Here is an 18,291-nt window from a genome sequence, read left to right as displayed (position 1 = left end):
CAGTTCATTTATCTAATACTATCTGAAGGGAATGACAGATTCTTGCTTTTTTTTCTTTTTCTTTTTTTGAATCTACAGGTAGGACTCTCACAATCACTGATCACCAGTTGAGCACTAGAAACAAATGATTTTCCTGCAAGCTCTATGTAGACAATTTTCTTTGATATGATACATACTGCTGGAACTCGTCCTAAGTGAGTGTTGGGGGAAAAAATCACAATACATCAAATGATGTCCTCATTTCCTTTTCATTCTGCCATGAATACATTTCATTTCACTGTACAATACAAAGAATATTACCCTAACCTTCATTAAGGAATGAAACAAACTTTGAAATAATATTCTTCCAAGATTCAGAGATTTTTCCCTTGTTTTTTGCCCAGTATATCTTAACAAAAGCCAAATTATATGCATCTAAGAGAACAAAAACTCATAGTTGATTATATGATGGAAAAAAGAATACAATTCAAAAATGTAACAAACTGGTAGCTAAGCAAGGACACAGGTTGGTTTTGTTTCATTGTTTTGCCATAAGTACAATGTCTCTACTGCTTTAAAAAAACACATGCCAAATTACACACATGGGGAAAAACCAATTCTGGGCTGGTAACGAGTTCAAACTAAGGTCATCACTGAATGGGATAAAAATAGAAACATTTGCCTCACACAGCAAAGAGCCAGCAGAGAGCCGGAGGGAATCATATTGCTCACACCAAGGACACAGGAAATGTTACAGAGCAGGTCCGTGAGTTTACCCATTGTTGCCCCACTACCAAGTGATGTTCATAATGATACAACCAATTCTCATTTAGCACACCCTACCTTTAGAACAAATCCATGTATTTGAAATAACCAATTAAGTCCGAAAAAAATATACTAGACTTCACGAAAACTTGCATACTTCCCTGCAGTGTCTTTTCTAAGTCATATAAGTAACATAAAAACATGTAAGTTATGCTCAGGATAGGGAAAAGTGCATTCCATTGTCTTTTTGTTCATCATATTAGTACTTTAGCAATGATTGACAGATGATGTCACTGGCAGAATCCTGGTTTGAAAGGTCTTTTTTTTGGGGGGGTATAACATCCAAGTAATCTGCACAAGAACAGTAGAAAAATTATCATAAAATATACAGCACATATTTAGATATTCATTTAGTTATACAAAGTGATTTTGGGGGTATCATGAATCAACACAAGCCAAAGTACATTTGCATCATACAGCTCCTTTAAAATTTGACCTCTGCAAGAATGAGGCCTGCAGCTTAAAGCAATGTGAAAATTAAGAGCATTAAACACTGCCCCCTTAACTCACAGCCAGCAACCTGATATGTATGTTGGAAAGGTCGGTAGTACTCCTTGCAGAGCCGATGAGAACATAAGAGTAATTTCATCTTCCCTTCTTTTTCATTTCATTTTGTTCAATTTAGAATTAATGCCTTTCCATGAGCATTAACAGAGACAGTTTGGCTTTTTTGGGGAACATGATATACATGTAATTCGACAGACCAAAGAGCCACGAGCTCACTGTAGCGGATATACAACCATATTCGATTTCACAATCAGTGTACATCTATCCCATTTTTATCAGAGGGCATCAAATGCAAATTTCACCATCCTTTTTTCCTTATCTTCTCTCTTGCATTTTCATTCTGTCACTCTGTCTAAAGATTAGTTTGTCTGTCTGTCTGCCTCTCTCTCTCTCTCTCTCCCTCTCTGTGCAATAAAAGGGATGATTCCTTCCACATTCTTTACTGCTGTACACCCCTCTGAATGAAAAAAACAACAACAACAAAACTTGGAAGCTTCCTCAATGTGTACTCCTGTGGTATATTACCTAGAATAATGTGTTTTAGCCTAACAAAAATTAACATTACAAGTACAGTAAAATATAATATTCACAATAACGGTAGCAGAAAAATAGGATTGTATCAAGACTGTATGGTCAGATGCTTGAACCATATAGCAGTCTCTGGAATCAACCCTTTCTTTTTCTTTCATTGCCCATTGGTACAGAAATCCCCATGACATTGTACACACTGTACAAAGTCCCTGGTACAGAAAGAGTTAAGCACCCTTCTAGCTTAGAATTAGTAATAATGCACATTGTGCATAAGGTATTGCATGCACTAACATTGTGTAATATGTGTGTAAATTGTCAAGCAATTGTACTAGTGTTCCTGAATGTTTGAAAACAAGATACCTTGGTGAGAATAATACTGTGATTGGTGTACCGGTATGTGGCACCACAAATAAACTTATCGCAAATGACCTCCTTGATGGCAAATACAAATCTTGCTGTTTATAATCAACGAATTAAGGCCGTCAACAAATGGCTGTACTGCAGTTGGATTAAAGAATGCTAACATCAAGGACTAGAGGACCACACTGAATGACCAGATCTTTCAACACTGAAGTTGTCAAATGTGAAAACAATCAAGGCAAAATTAAAGAAAAGGGACAATGTTCCTGAAAGTTTCTATTTGCTCATTAGTGCTCAATAACAATATCATTATGTTTACAAGCCCCCCCCCCCAAAAAAAAAAAATGGATTTGTCATAATATATTAGTGCACAGTGGCAGTGATAAAAACTTGAACCCCTGGTGAACCCACATTAAAACCACAAGTTTATTTGTAGGATAAAGGGTGATAATATGTATTTGTGTGCCTACAGTTTGTTGCATCGATAGTTCCATCACACAGTATAAGTGAGATTGGTAAAAATAAGTATTTCAGTACATACCACGCCCAACACACAATGTCAGGTTCTTGGCAGCGTTAGTAAAAAAAAAAAAAAAAAAAAAGGAAATTCTACTGCACATGTGTGATGTAATCATATGGAGATCTGAGAAAAGACAAACTCCGAGGCTTCATTTATCAACTTCCCCCATGTTCAAAACACGTTTCAATACCCATAATCAAAATGCTTTTGCAAATGTCTTTCGGATTGTATTTCACGTATTGTTACATTTATCAACTTTGTTGTGTGTCGACTGGGAGGCCTTGTCACTGCGCAGCTCCACTGCGCAGTTTGATCCGAGGAATAATGATATGTAGTTGGCAGTGGTTGGCGTGGGCAGGTTCGAGCTATAAATGCATTTCAAAATAAATTTTCATTTATCAATTCGGCAGAAATATATTTCTGGCTCAAATGCATTTGCGATCACACTTTTTCGATATTCTAACCCTTGTATCAAAACAGCTTTGCATTTATTATACTGCCTACACTCTCTCAGAGCTGTTTGGAAACCTTAATTCTGCACCAGAATGAGTTGATAATCACACCCCAAGATATATGACACTCATGTTCGGGGATATTGTAACAAATGGTTTATTTGCTCAGTTCCTATCCATCCCCCATGAAGCAGCTATGATGGATGGATTGTCCGAAAGGTGAGGTTGATCCTTGCTTCTCTGTCGTGGTACTCCCGTGGAACCTGGTGCTGTTTTGAGATACATCATTGAAAGTAAGAGCAATGAGATGACAAGGACATCCAGTAATTATTTTCTGTATGTGACTGTGCATCTCAAACCAACAAATAGTCACACATCCTGATTTTAAGTGAGGACACAGTATGTCAACCTAGTCAATCTTAAATTGATGGGTTTTTTGTTTATTTTGAAAGAGCAAAATTCTTCTTCTGCATTATTCTCAAGTTTGGGATTGTAAAACTAGTGAGAAATTGCATTTTTTTTGCAATTTTTCTAGAACACTTTTTGAGAAGAATATCATGATAAGGTAAGTCGTACAGGCTCCTTTACACTTCTTAAAAACCTGTTAAACACTCTTCACTTTCAACTCTTGTAACTTTTGAAAGAATCTTGCTACTGCATTGAAAGTTGGAATTAGTCATGAATAGAATGTATGTCATAGAGTGTACACACTTTCAGGGTAATCTGATGTCCCTTCATTGTGGTTGTTATGTGGCTTTACTTCCTCTTTCTTGTCCTATTAAATTACTGCACAGAACACAGTGTGGTGCAAGATTAATCAGTTGAACAGAGCCTCTTTTCTCAGTAAACTCTTCTGCAGAGTAATTACAATCTATTATTAGATGGGCTAGGAAAGTCCATTTGTAAAAAGTTACACATCATTTTGAAGCTTAGAGTCTGCTCTTTCAGAATCTTCCCTTAACTTTAAAATCCATGTCTGGTGAATTTTCATTGGTTTTTGACAGAGTGTCAAATACAATTTTATGAACTTACATCACAAAATCACCAAAAGGTTACCAGACATAAATTTTTAGTTGAAGGCAGATTCTGAAAGAGCAGACTCTAAGCTTTTAAATGAGCTATAACTCACTGCAACTGGACTTTGTTAACCCATGTAAATATGGAAAGGAAGCACATCCTAACAAAAAGTGTATATGAAGAAAAGAGGCTTTGAAGTTTAAGGTCTATTCAAGTGTAAACTAATCCAATGGTATTCTGTGCAATGAATGGGACAAAGAACAGGATGTAAAACTCCATAGCAACCCACTATGAAGGGATTATCAGATTAAGCTAAAATTTTGCACAACCACTTTGTACATTCTATTCTTGGACAATAAAAGCTTTCAGGGCAATTAGCATCATCCTTGTAAATGTGAAGGGTATGCAAAGGGGCTCACATACTCCACATCTGTACATCCAAGAAAACCTACATCAGATAAGAAAAAAATGTGTACTAGACAAACTTATTCTAATAGGACAAGTTCCCATTCATTGTAAATTTTCCCAAACTTTTGAATTTGCTCTTTCAGAAAAATAAAAAAAAAGGGAAAAGGACAGATCCATGTATTTTGCTTACTTACATGTATGCAAAGCTGTACATTGGCACTATTCAGACAGTCCAGGGGGGCATTTCATGAAGGAACTTGTCGGATAAAATGTCCGACAAGTCAATTATATTCGACAAGTTCAGAGAAATCAGCCAATCAGACTAAAGAATTTCTCAAAACTTGTTGGATATAATTGACTATCTGACAAGTTCCTTCATGAAATGCCCCCCAGGACTAGTGAAATCACTGTCGGACAAGTAACTTTTTCATGAATGGACCAGTAAAAACAGGAAAACTTGGTACCTACTGGTCCTACAGACAGGATGGACCAGTAGAAAATATGGGCTAGCGTGCAGCCCTGCCTTATGGAAAGTTGGGTTTTGATGGTTTTGTGATGCAAGGTCTATTCTATTATGTACTTTACTGTCTGTGGACAGGCCGATTGTCTCTGTGACATATCAAGTCTAAATGATAGCACTACTTGATAAATCTTTGGCTAACCTAATCTAAAGACGACACATCTATACAAGCATCATGTATTCAGAGATGCTACTGTCAAAGCTTCACTTGAATGAGGTTGACTTACAGCATCTCAGTCAGCCACATAAATGACTAAACAAAAATCCTGTGACCTATAATATGCATTTCTGTAGCAAGGCATAAAACCACATCACACACAGTTTCCGCGGACAACTTATGCTAAACATACGCAAAAAAAAAAAAAACAAAACAAGGAAAAGTAGAAATTACGCGGTGCGTAATATATGTCCCCGCCGGAAGTAGCATTTTGTAACAAAATGTGCAATATAGGTAAAAAATCAAGGTCAAAGGTCAAAGAAGTCAAAGGTCAAAATTCTGTGTAGAAATTTTGAAGCCCTCACCTAGTGCCATTACATAAAGCAAATGGAATCGAAATTGGGTTAGAAATGGCGAAGGAGTGGCATTTTGTAGCCAGTGTACAATATAGGTCAAAAATCAAGGTCAAAGGTCAAAGAAGACAAAGGTCAAAATTCTGTGTAGAAGTTTTGAAGCCCTCACCTAGTGCTATCACATAAAGCAAACGGAATTGAAATCGGGTTAGAAATGGCGAAGGAGTAGCATTTTGTAGCAAAATGCACAATATAGGTCAAAAATCAAGGTCAAAGGTCAAAGAAGTCAAAGGTCAAAATTCTGTGTAGAAGTTTTGAAGCCCTCAACTAGTGCCATCATATAAAGCAAACGGAATCGAAATCGGGTTAAAAATGGCGAAGGAGTAGCATTTTGTAGCAAAATGTACAATATAGGTCAAAAATCAAGGTCAAAGGTCAAAGAAGTCAAAGGTCAAAATTCTGTGTAGAAGTTTTGAAGCCCTCACCTAGTGCCATCACATAAAGCAAAGGGAATCGAAATCGGGTTAGAAATGGCGAAGGAGTAGCATTTTGTAGCAAAATGTACAATATAGGTCAAAGGTCAAGGTCAAAGGTCACAACTGAAATTCTGTGTAGAAGTTTTAAAGCTCCTATGTAGTGCTATCATATAAAGCAAACAGAATCAAAATTGGCTCATAAATGACAGAGAAGTAGCAAATTGAACATTTTGATCACACACGGACGCACACACGGACGCACGGACGGACGCACGGACGGACGCACGGACGGACGCACGGACGGACGGACGGACACACGGACACACACACGTACGGAGCCCGTTTCATAGTCCCCTGCTCGAACTCGTTCGGCGGGGACAAAAAAAAAAACCCAGCCCAACAGAAGAAATAGTTATGAGTCCAAGTCATATAATAAAAGGCCACAATTCAATGAAAAATTGGGCTAATTTACCTGGTACATGAGGAATTGAGACACACATTATTTTGATAACACTTATATCAGTTTGAAGGCATCCTGATAGAACTGACATGGGCATGTCTGATAAAAGAGTGTGATTGTAATTCAATGCCATGAAAACTCTCATCTAATTTGTGCACAAAAGACTACAAAACAAAACATCCTAGAATATTCCAGAGGTAGGTGACTGATTTTGTTTTGCTATAAAGTAAACAGAACACAGTGCTTAGGTATAAATTGAACACATTTTTCGCCCAAGAAAATACCCACATATAAACAGTTGAGAAAAATGAAAGGTTTTCTGGGAATGACCGGACAACAAAATGACCAATACCACCATTTACAGGATCCCCCATCCTTCCACAACCACCCAAGTCAGATGACTTATTGGCACCCGAAATAATGCATAAATTCCCTCATATTTGCCTCTATTTGTGTACATCTCATTCCACCTGTTTACCTCTGTGGTACTGTTTTTTGAAAAATTTTGAACAAAATTCTGTTAACAAACAAATTATTGCATGAAATATAAAATGCATGGTCTTTACTCGTGCAAGGGAACAAGATTCATATTCATTGAAAGATGAGATGCTCTATTCAACTTGGCTATGCCTTGTTGAATAGAGCGCCTCATATTTCATCTCGTCCGGAATCTTGCTCCATCGCAGTAGTGACCATTCGACACAATAAACCTAAGAGTGCCAACCATTTTTAGGATCCCCCGACCATCCTGGTTAAATGACATATTGTCACTTGAAGTAATGCATAAATTCCCTCACATTTGCCTCTATTTGTGTACATCTCAATCCATCTGTTAACTGGTTGGTACTGACTTTTCGACAAATGTTGAACAAAATTGTACGGAGTACAGTTTCTTTTTAAGATTATGGTAAAACATATAGCAAAACTATCATCATAATGGTTTTCTGTACGAAATTCAGGAATCAGCATTGACCACATTCATTGATGTATGAGGTACAAAACTTATAGTACATGGTTTTGAAATATTTGTGCAATGGAACAAGATTTCCTATTCAGTGGAAGATGGGATGCTCTATTCAACTCAGCTTTGCCTCGTTGAATAGAGCACCTCATCTATCATCTTGTGTGGTATCTTGCACCATTGCACTCGTGATCATTCACTACTTGCATATCATTGCACTGCTTGACCAACCTGCCAGTCATCTTGTGAAGCGCCCTCCATCATCAACAAACTGCCATGAGTCAATGGTATCCTTAGTTTCTCCATGTAGGTATAATCACCATTCTCTTCCTGTGGAACAGCCAAAAAACAATGTAGCATACCGAGTGTGAGACATATTATTGTGATGGCTCAATTTATTACTTTCAAATGCACAAGACATGACATGGATTTTTAGTTCTATGAAAACAACCAATGGCAATAAGCCAGATTACATTTCTAATCTGAGCATGTGCAGATAAAGGTCATTTGGGACCTTCTCTTGAAATGGATTTGCAACCGAGGTATTCAAAACCTAGATAGGGCTTCACGACAACATTAACAAAAGCTATTCATACAGCACTACTATGTAAATTACCATTTCCTGCATGGCCGTTTTCAACAGCTCTTCTTGAAGACTATTCCATGTTTTACAAAGTCTGTGGTTGGAGAGGTCATTTGAGACTAGTGCTAACCGTGAATTAGCTTATAAAAATAAGCCCTTTTTGTCATAATGTCTCTAATTTGGACGGCAAGGATCGACTAATATTGTAAGTTTTGCCGTCTTATTCCTCTCCTCTCATTAGGTTTGAGAAATCTCTGAAATTATCACATCATACACAATATTTAATCCTACACATGCCCCCTTTGATAGTGACAGTTAGAGCCAAGATGCTTATATTATTGTCAGACATATCTTAGAGCCAGAGATTGCGGCTGGTGAATCCCTTGACATCAAGGTCTTATTCATCTGCAAATACACAAACCAATCTCAAAATACTGAAAGCCTTTAACCCTTTCTGTGCTTGAGACTGTAGACAGTGTGTCAAAATGACATGGGGTTTTCTGGGCCAATTAGCACTCAAGGAACCATAATGTTAAAGAAAACAGAAGTCACACTTCTGTTAAGTAATTAATTCTTGCATCAAGTTGTTTCTATCAAAAATGACTGACAAATTGCCCTTCATCAACACAAATGAGCAGCGATTATTCAGTATTTTAGCCATGCTTAAAAAGTCACGGGCATATGAAATAGAGTCGCATTCGAACCAACAAGCTCCTGATTACTGGACAGGTGTCATATTCACTAGGCTACAGAGCTTATGCTCGACAGCCAGTTCTGGTTTGAATCCTGTTACCATGCAGTGGGTACTGCATATGTATTCAAAATTAATAATGAATTTGAATCCAACCCGAGTATGTATGCCCATGATTTTTTTTTTTTTTTTTTAAATCATGACTACAACTAAAACGCTGAATAATCACTGCTTATATAATTAAAGGAGAGTCTTTCAATCAGTTGCAATAGAAGACATGCTATTTCTGAAATTCAGCCACAATATCCTCTGAGCAATCTGAAGCATACCGGAGGTGGCTTCTTCCTCATTTCAAAGATCCTGGAGTCTCCGAGTGACACGGATGCTATGGTAGGCTTCGACCCCAAGGCAGGCTCGTCATCGCTGTGCCACGACACGTGGTCCTTCCCACTGCGGTAGAAGTTCAGGAGGCAGGAGTTGAAGGTGAACCCTGTTGTCTCTTCAATACGGCTTTTGACATATAGGAGTGTCTCATGCCACTAGTGAAAGAAAACACAAGACATGGTGGCAATGACGACAATGAGGATGATGGAATCAGCTACTACTAATGATGATGATGATAATTATGATATGATAATAATGCTGCTAATCATAATATGATTATGATGATGATGATAATGTACTGAACAATTACTAAGTAACAGAGTAATATTGTTTAGATATGGGCCTGTCAAAGAACTGAAGTCAAACAACTAAACACATTCACAAAATCACACAAATTTTCATTACGTGTGTTTTAAGCAAGAATTAGACACCAAGGGAGGTGAATTCTTTTAAGGCTGTTCCATGAAACATGGGACAGCTCTCTAAATGAGCCATCATTCCATGAACAGAGAGTAACCCATGAGTCATAAGATCCCAACACCGATCGGATACTTCAGTCCGAGCACTTCATAACTAATAAATGCAAACAAAGGGAAATTGATCAGATATGAATGTAATTTATCAGTGAAAAATTGAGCAAAGAAAATGAGATTCCCTCAGGATTCTAACCCGAGATCTCCAGATTGCTAGCCCGGTGCTCTACCGACTGAGTTACAGAAAGCCCTAGTACAGTGTTCGTCTCATTAACTCTTAATTCTCAATGCTCATGTGGTCAAAAGCTATTATAGTGTGTGTATGTGTGTAATACAAACACACACACATTAACCTGACATAAACCCAAAGGATGTACATCAACTTGGGGATAAATGCAAGCTTCGGTGATCCCTTGCATATTTCTCCAAGCCGAGTTACATCCTTCGGGTATATGTCAGGTTAATGTGTGTGTGATTTTGTGTCACACACACACACACCACGATAACTTCTGACCACACACAAGGTTTCTGGGATGAACACTGAACTAGGGCTTTCTATAGCTCAGTCGGTAGTGCATCGGGCCAGCAATCTAGAGGTCTCGGGTTCGAATTCTAATGGTATCTCATTTTCTTTGCTCAATTTTCACTTTATAACTTGTGACAATCATATGTCTTGTGACAATTCTATATGTGACGATGCACCACAAAACCAACAAAAAGTCAATAGACATTTATTTTTAGTTAAGGGCAGATTCTGAATGAGCAGACTTTAAGCTTTAAAATGATGCATAACTCAACTCAAATGGACTCTTCCAACCTATCTAGATATTGGAAAGAAAGCACACACTCTGGAAAAGTGTGAACTGAGAAAAGAGGCTCTGAAGTACAGGGTCTATTCAAGCACTTAATCTTAATACCAAGCTATGCAACCTGTGCGATGAAAAGGACAAAAAACAGGATGTAAACCACCGAAGCAACAACAATGAAGGGATTATCACATTCAGTTAAAATTAAGCACGCTCTATCAACACATTCTGTCCATGATTGATATTAAGTCTCAAGCAGTAGCATTATCCTTTCAAAAGTTATTAGAGTTGAAAGTGAAGAGTGTGAATAGGATTTTCAAGAAATGAAAAGGGGTCTCTAAGACATACGTGATGACACTACAAAAAAGGCTTGTAGAAAAACTGCTGAAAACCTACTTTCCCATTCATTTTATGATTCCAAACTCAAGAATAATATAGAAAAAGAGTAGCTCTTTCAGGAAATATGAAACACTCAAATTTGACTTGGTTGACCTGTTTTACCCGTTTTGAGTCCTCACGTAAAATCAAGGGGTGTGCTTTTGTTGCTTATGTGATGCACGGTCACATATGTCATGTGAGAACCACTAAAAATAAGCTCACCTCAGTATTGGCTTCCCATCGAACTCTACTGTATGCATATGGGTGTTCTCCATACCAACATGTCAACCTTGGTTCATCAAATTCTTGACCTGTAGGTAAAGATAAACAAAGAATATGACAACTAGAACACTGTCCAATGGGTAATTTCTCATACCTAATTTACATAACATACATGTAATTAGACTCGACTCTCACCTACAAAGAGTTGTTTTCCTGTGGAAAAAAAAATGTATATTAATTAATACATACATCTGGCCTTAGCTATGTCTATTAAACTCTACATAAACACTCTCATTCTCTATGAATGAAAGAGAAGGAAGAGCAGCTAAGCTTTCCTGCACCTACTTTGGTGTGAGTATACAATGCCATAAAAGAGGCACTCTATGCCTAATGCACTTTCATTTGTGCTGACAGTTGTTCTTGGCATGCAATACTGTAAAACATGATATATTCGCGGCATGAAATTTTCGCGAATTGGAGCCGACAGCCTTTTTCGTGGCATGAAATTTTCGCGAATTGCTTCTGGCATTCAATGTATGTAGTGTAGACAAAAGCTTTCGTTTGCATTTTAATTTCGTGAATTTTGGCGCTCGCGAAATTCGCGAAATTAAAATGCACGCGAAAATTCCTCGTTTTACAGTAGGTTGTGAATATGTAACAATGAAAAGGGCTTACAAGCTACTTTGACTACCCACTGTATCACAATGAACTTCTGTCTCACAATGAACTCAAGGGACTATTCTATTTCCATGATCTGGAGGATTGTTTATCTTATGGTAAGATTAAACGAAGAAGGAAGAGTTATTATCATACTAGTGTCAGTATGATAGCTTGATGAACTACAGATTACCAAATGGGTGTTATAAGGTGAGATGTACATGTATAACATAAAAATCAGCTACTGTGTGACACCTGGTGCTGATGTTGAAAATGGCTGTAGATCTGCAAATATCACTCATCTTTTGTCATGAGACAATGATTGTCTGTCCCATCAGCATGGTGTCATTATCATCATTGTCTTCTTCCACTCATCATCATCTCCATCTGTACGTTTATGAATTCATAAAATATCCTGTTTTACTCTCAGCTCACCCTGAATGGTGTTTCGCTTCTGGGTCCATGGGATCTCATCTCTGAGCACTGCAAACACATAGTCTGCCTCTTCCGGCAACAGAAAGTTTCTGGTGAGCGTTATCCTGTCATGGACATACAAGTCATGATGATATTCAGAAATATACAGTTCTAGATACACATGTGTGTGCTCATTTGTGCGATACAGAGTGAAAGTCACTGAATACTCCATCAGTATTCACTGTTTTCTTACTGCTGGGTTGACATTATGAGTCACTTTGTATATATTATTCTAAAATTGCTCAAAGGTGAGATCCATCAAAATATTCTAATTGTTCCAAAAATCTGGATAAACTTGAGCATAATATTTGGGTATTTATATCTCATTTTCTCTGTGTGTAACTTTGTTTCACACATGTAAATGATACATCAACTCACTTCACACTGGTTACAATTTGCTTAAAAGTTCTGTTGAGCAAGTAATTTTGGTCACTGTTGTTGATATTGCTAAATCTATATAAGTAGTCTTAAAGGGAAAAATGGAGTTCAAAATGTATTGTAAGCAAAAATAATGGACAACACTTATTCTTTCAACTGCTACAACTTTATCTGTTTTGATGATACTGTAATTTTTTATGACTTCAGTCAAACTGGGCTGGTGGAATTATTGATGGTCCAGGTTTTTTTGCAGCTGCAGATACTTTCAAGATTTTATTTTCATGAGTGACACAAACTCACCTTGCCTCTCCATTTGGTTCTGTGCTAATGACGTATGATCCATCTCTCCTTCAAAGAATACACAAGCAGAAATTGAGGTTAGCTCATCTTATCATCAGGAAAAATACAAAGAATATGATTTCACATCACAAAGCTTGCAGTATTGCTTGGTACTTGGCACTGAAGTGAGGTACCAGGAATAAGAACTATAACTTGTACATAATCTTCTCCAGTCATTACATATGACACTGACATTTTCACTTTTGAATATAATGAAGAACCTCAGAGGTATTTTGACTATACACTTTTCATAATGACACTTGGTGAAATTTTTCATAATGACACTTGGTGAAAGTACACAAGGCCACAAGCATAAATCACAAGAAAATTAACAAATATGAAACAAGAGAAGCACTCTGAGAGTGCAGACCTTAGCCAAGCAGCTCATTTCCAGCTTGAGCTCCCCAAGTTCACTGACCCTACCTGTTAAGATATCAAAAATCCTCAATGAAATTCGTAAAATTTTTTGGATAACTGTCAAAATTTAATCATTAATAGTGTCATTATCAACCTTTCCTGTAAGTTTCATCCAAAGCCATTTGTAACTTTTTGAGTTACTTTGCACACAGACAAACAAACAAATGCCAGCAAAAAATATAACCTCCTTGGAGGAGGCTCCACACACCACATCTAATTGTCTAGACTTTCAATAGCTAATTATAATGTAATTGTATAGACTCTTTATGGGCTCTTAATTGAATAGTTTTTTTTTTTTTCAGGACTTCTCACAGTGCTTTGTTTACTGAATGGCAGGTATGCTAGAGTGCTTTCTTTGCTGACTGAGGTCTTTAAACTAATCATCAATGAATAGAGATTACCTAGCCCCCCAATCCCTCTTGTGTCACCAATGCCTTCCTGTTGGACTGAGACACTATTGCTACACCTGAGTGGTCTTGCTATACTTCACAGCTACGTAGGTCAAGTTTGAAGGGATTACTGAATGCTAATGAATATGCTCTACATTCATAACATGTAATGGCCTAAATGGATTATTTTTTTTTTTAATTGGCTGTTTGAAATGACATATTTTCATAATCTTTTTTAATATACTCCTAATCTTGAGATGTCAACAACAGATGTCTATAAGCTTTATAAATCATTCAAGAAAAAAAAACACATAACACAAATTTTTGAAGATCAAATTGTAGTAACTCTTCTGCTGACGTTGGTCTTGGATAGACATTGACTCGTTCACGTTTTATAAGATAAAATGCTAGGATAACCAAAAACATCAACAAAATCCTTATCTGTCAGTTTCATTCCACGCCAGCCTAACATCAAATGCTAACACATGCTTTAAAAAAAAAAAATCATGGTTAATGTAAACTAACACATCCACTTGCTAAAAGTAACTACTTGGTAAATTTCTTGTTCTGCTTTAACAGTACAGAGGAAGATATTGGCCATTTTAAAACATACACTAGCTAGTGTACATGATGACGTTTGTGAAATGTAGGAATGTTTGCAACAGAGAACAACCAAGTTTACTGCTTTCTTACAGGGGACCACAAAACTTACTCAATCTGCTTGGGTTCCGGAATTCTCCTCACAATGCCAGTATCTGTAAAGGTTAATGTTCCTTGCAGGCAATCTGACTGCCCAGAAAATCCAGCTGTCTTGGGGACCTGATTTGTCGATGACACAGCACTGGGATTAGGGCCTGGCCTTGGACGTGTCTGAACCTTGCCCTCCTTACTAGTGGGAACTGGACCCTGTATAGATACATTCATAAGTCATAGCCTTTTTGTGTGTGCATAGTATGTGTATACATGGATCTAAAATCACACACAGTCAGAAAGATCATTACAAACAGAAGTGCCAATTCAATGATATTGTGATAGTAATACAGGAAAAAAATACACAGTTTGGGGTGATCATACAGCAGAAGTTAGGCTTCTACAAACCTTTAACCATTGTGGGCTAGCTTGTGGGACTCAGGTCATGCTTTGCCTCGGACCTTCAGTCCAGTGATTGCAAGCCAAGCAGACCGCAAGGAGAAAAGAGAGTGACTATCACTTTCCTTGAGAAATCCCACTGGAATGAATGAAAGCTTGCCCACAAATTGTTAAAGGTTGGTAGGAGCCTAAACTCTGTTACACACTGTATGTTACAGGTTTGCAACAATATTCATCACTAACATGAATTGCAGACATACATTGTATATGTAAGTTTTTTGCAACATGAGGTTTATTGACGCCTCATACTGTTATCAATGCTATGCTTTCTTTAAGCAACATTACATAGAATGTAAAGCTCATCAACTTTCTAATTAGCAATATTACAGCTCTCTGAAGTTATACTGTAGGGAAATTTTTTAAAGCTGTGATATATAATACTAGAACAAAGTGTAACTCTACAATGCCAAAAGAGGTACTTGTGTCAAATATTCAGAGAAGTTGTTGTTGAATTGTTTTTATTGCATATTTCTTGCTCATATGGAAGATTAAAATACACAGGATGAGTATCAATCATAGAATAACAATTACACCTTTAGTGAATTCTTCCTCACCAGCTAAACATTCAGAAGTTAACAGTCATAATTTTGCTTAAAGGGACTGTACAGTACTGGTTGAGGTGGGGATTCAGGTTTACCTCTTATGAAATATGAAAGAGCATGTAATTTTAAGAAGGATTCAACATTTGTTTGATGAAAATTGGTTTTCAAATGGCTGAGATATCCAAAAAAAAGTGATAATAATGAAAGGCAACAGGCCACGCCTTTTATTACGATCTCTTTGTTTCACCTTGTTTTTGGATATCTCAGCCATTTCAAAACCGATTTTCATCAAATAAACTTTTGATACCCCTTAAAATTGCATGCTCTTTGACATCTCATAGAGTGGTTTCTGAATATCTCACAAAACGTTAAAAGTTAAATCCTCACCTCAACCAGAACTGTACACACCCTTTAAACATTATTTTCTTTGTCTAGCATTGATTATTACAAAAAATGCATTGCACATATTAAATGGTATTATCTTTCACATAACTGTGAAAGATGTGTTCAGTTTTGCAACATAGTTTGTACGCTTCTCCTACATCAAGACTTGGAGTTGAAGGTAGCTTTGCTGAAATTATCCAATATCAAATCCTTTTCCAATTCACATTAGCTTTTCCCATGTGATGACATAAATGGTATCCCGGGGTACCAAATAAAAATCGGCCATTTTGTTGAACTATTTATTTTTTTAAAAAGGTTGTACCCTGGGTTGCCAAAAAGTGGAAATTATTTTGGTGCAGGAGCTAGCACGCGCTAGCCACTGCACTGCACTGCACTGTGCACTGCACTGAAGTACACGCTATTGCTAGCACAGTGTGCCACGCATGCATGGTATAACATGTAGTGGCATGGGAATGACTATGTACATGCACACACAGTGCATGCATTTCTCTGCGCCTGTCCTCGGGTGGACATGAGGTGGCGCTACACAATGTGATACCCCGAGGTACCACAGTACCCCGGGGTAATGTGTGATGCATCATGTTATTGTTACTTGTACCTTTTTCAGAGCTGGAGAAGGTCCAGCCCATGAACCTTGAATTCTTGCTCTCTGCCTTTTGTCTGCCATAATTATTGCTTTGTCTCTTTCTCAAGAAACAAATATTCTGTGGAGTAACAAACATGATATCATATAGTTTCAAAAATAGTTGATAGTTCTATGCAAGTTGGCCCTTTGTGAAGAGCATTACTCAAGTTTAGTAAGCATTTACTGTAAAAGTGGATATTTTCGCATGACTAATATTTTGCGCTTGGCCGGGTAAGAAGACTCTCGTGTGTTTTTAATTCCGTGGAATCAAGACATTAACTACTGGAACATACATGTACATGGCAAGCAAAAAAAAATTTGCGTGCTTTTATTTCACTAGATTCTGGTTGCGCGAAATGCACGAAAATTCCAACATCGCGAAAATTTCCATTTTTACAGTATGACTTCTAACAAGAAACATGTATATACCTGTACCTATTGTATTACAATGTTGGGGAACAGATTTTAATGGCTTAATCATTTTTGTCATATCAAATGGCTCTGCAATGCAGTGCCCCTTAAGACTCCTTTACTTGTTCCGAGTATAGCATTGAGAAATAACAGGGCAAGGGAGCAATAAATTCCAAAGAATTGATTGCTTGTGTCAAGCTGCTGGTCCTCCGGAGTTGATACATTGTTTGAAATAGGTGGAATCCCCTTTTGTGGGTAGGCATGCACTTTGATTGCAACCTAGTATACAAAGATGTATGGTAGATTATTAGCCACTTCATTCATTCATTAGCAATCATTGAAAGACCAGGAACTTGCAGAAAGTGTGCACTTCAGATTGGATGCACAGAGAAAAACACTCTTATACGAACCACACTTTGATTTGTGCCAAAGGTTACCCTTAATAAGTCACGTCTGTGGGTAAATATGGCTACTGCAGGTTGCTGCCGAGTCAGATACAACAGATTTTTCAGGCACTCCATTCGTTTGTTTATTGGTTCATTTGTTTGTTTGTTTGTGTGTGTGTGTGTGTGTGTGTGTGTGTGTGTGTGTAACAGAAAAAAACAAGTTCATCTGTATTGATGAACCTTCCTCATGTTGCGAATAAGCATTTTTTTTTTTTTTTTGAGGGGGCTTTCTCCGCCCACCTCCTCATATTCTGCATATTTTTGGGTGCTTGGTCATTCAGTTACGTGATACAGCAAAGGGGTAGCGAACATCTTTCTCCATGAAAGGACCCCACAAACAATAGAGCGCGACCTTGACAAACCTTAGACCAATTGTGACCCGCTACAACAAAATGGTCCTAAAGTCACGCACGGTCGAAGCCGTGAAAATCGAGTTTGAAGTTAGAGCATCAAAATTGGTCAAAACTTACGATTTTCTGAATTTGACATATTATCAGAGTCTAACATGTCTTCTATCATCTGTCAAAATTTTGAAGCAAAATGATGAAAGGAAAGACCAAAAAATAGCGTTTTTCTGGGCCATGTTTTTTTTTTGGCGTTTCACCGAAGCAGAAACTGGTTCGAACATTTGGATTGAGCGCCACACATAGGCTCCGCCCCTAACAACGACCAGAGTGATCTCATTGGTCAGTTTGCCGCTTGCCGCTAACCGAAGCGTGAAGCTTGCACACTGCCCAGTCGACTGGTGCGTGCGGGCGGGGTGCGCTATGCCTAGCCGCTTCTCCTGACATCCTTGTCACTGATTGGTCGGTGAGGAGACCGCCGACACTGTGTTTGAATGAGCATTTCGGGGGTTGCTAGGGCTAACTTCTATTGTCCGGAGGTGAATACTGACTTGCGTGTCTCTTGATTGTGATTGCGTCGCAAGGAGAACTTTTAGGGCGCTTTTCTCGAAACAGTGATTTCCCAGACGTCTTGACATGCTCTCTTTTAAAC

General features: G+C 37.8%; 1 protein-coding gene across 1 annotated transcript; it reads right to left on the bottom strand.

Moving 5' to 3' along the window:
* Positions 1–3,257: 3,257 nt before the first annotated feature.
* On the bottom strand, positions 3,258–16,480 carry LOC140229181 (alpha-ketoglutarate-dependent dioxygenase alkB homolog 3-like). Its single transcript, XM_072309447.1, has 8 exons — positions 16,406–16,480; positions 14,430–14,623; positions 12,873–12,920; positions 12,156–12,259; positions 11,064–11,152; positions 9,130–9,339; positions 7,758–7,856; positions 3,258–3,443 (listed from the first exon to the last, which is right to left on the bottom strand). Exons 1-8 carry the CDS (start codon positions 16,478–16,480, stop codon positions 3,369–3,371), a joined length of 894 nt encoding a protein of 297 aa, XP_072165548.1. The 3' UTR covers positions 3,258–3,368.
* Positions 16,481–18,291: the final 1,811 nt, after the last annotated feature.

Source organism: Diadema setosum, chromosome 5, assembly GCF_964275005.1.
Source record: "Diadema setosum chromosome 5, eeDiaSeto1, whole genome shotgun sequence".
NCBI lineage: Eukaryota > Metazoa > Echinodermata > Echinoidea > Diadematoida > Diadematidae > Diadema > Diadema setosum.
This window is presented reverse-complemented; position numbering and strand designations above follow the sequence as displayed.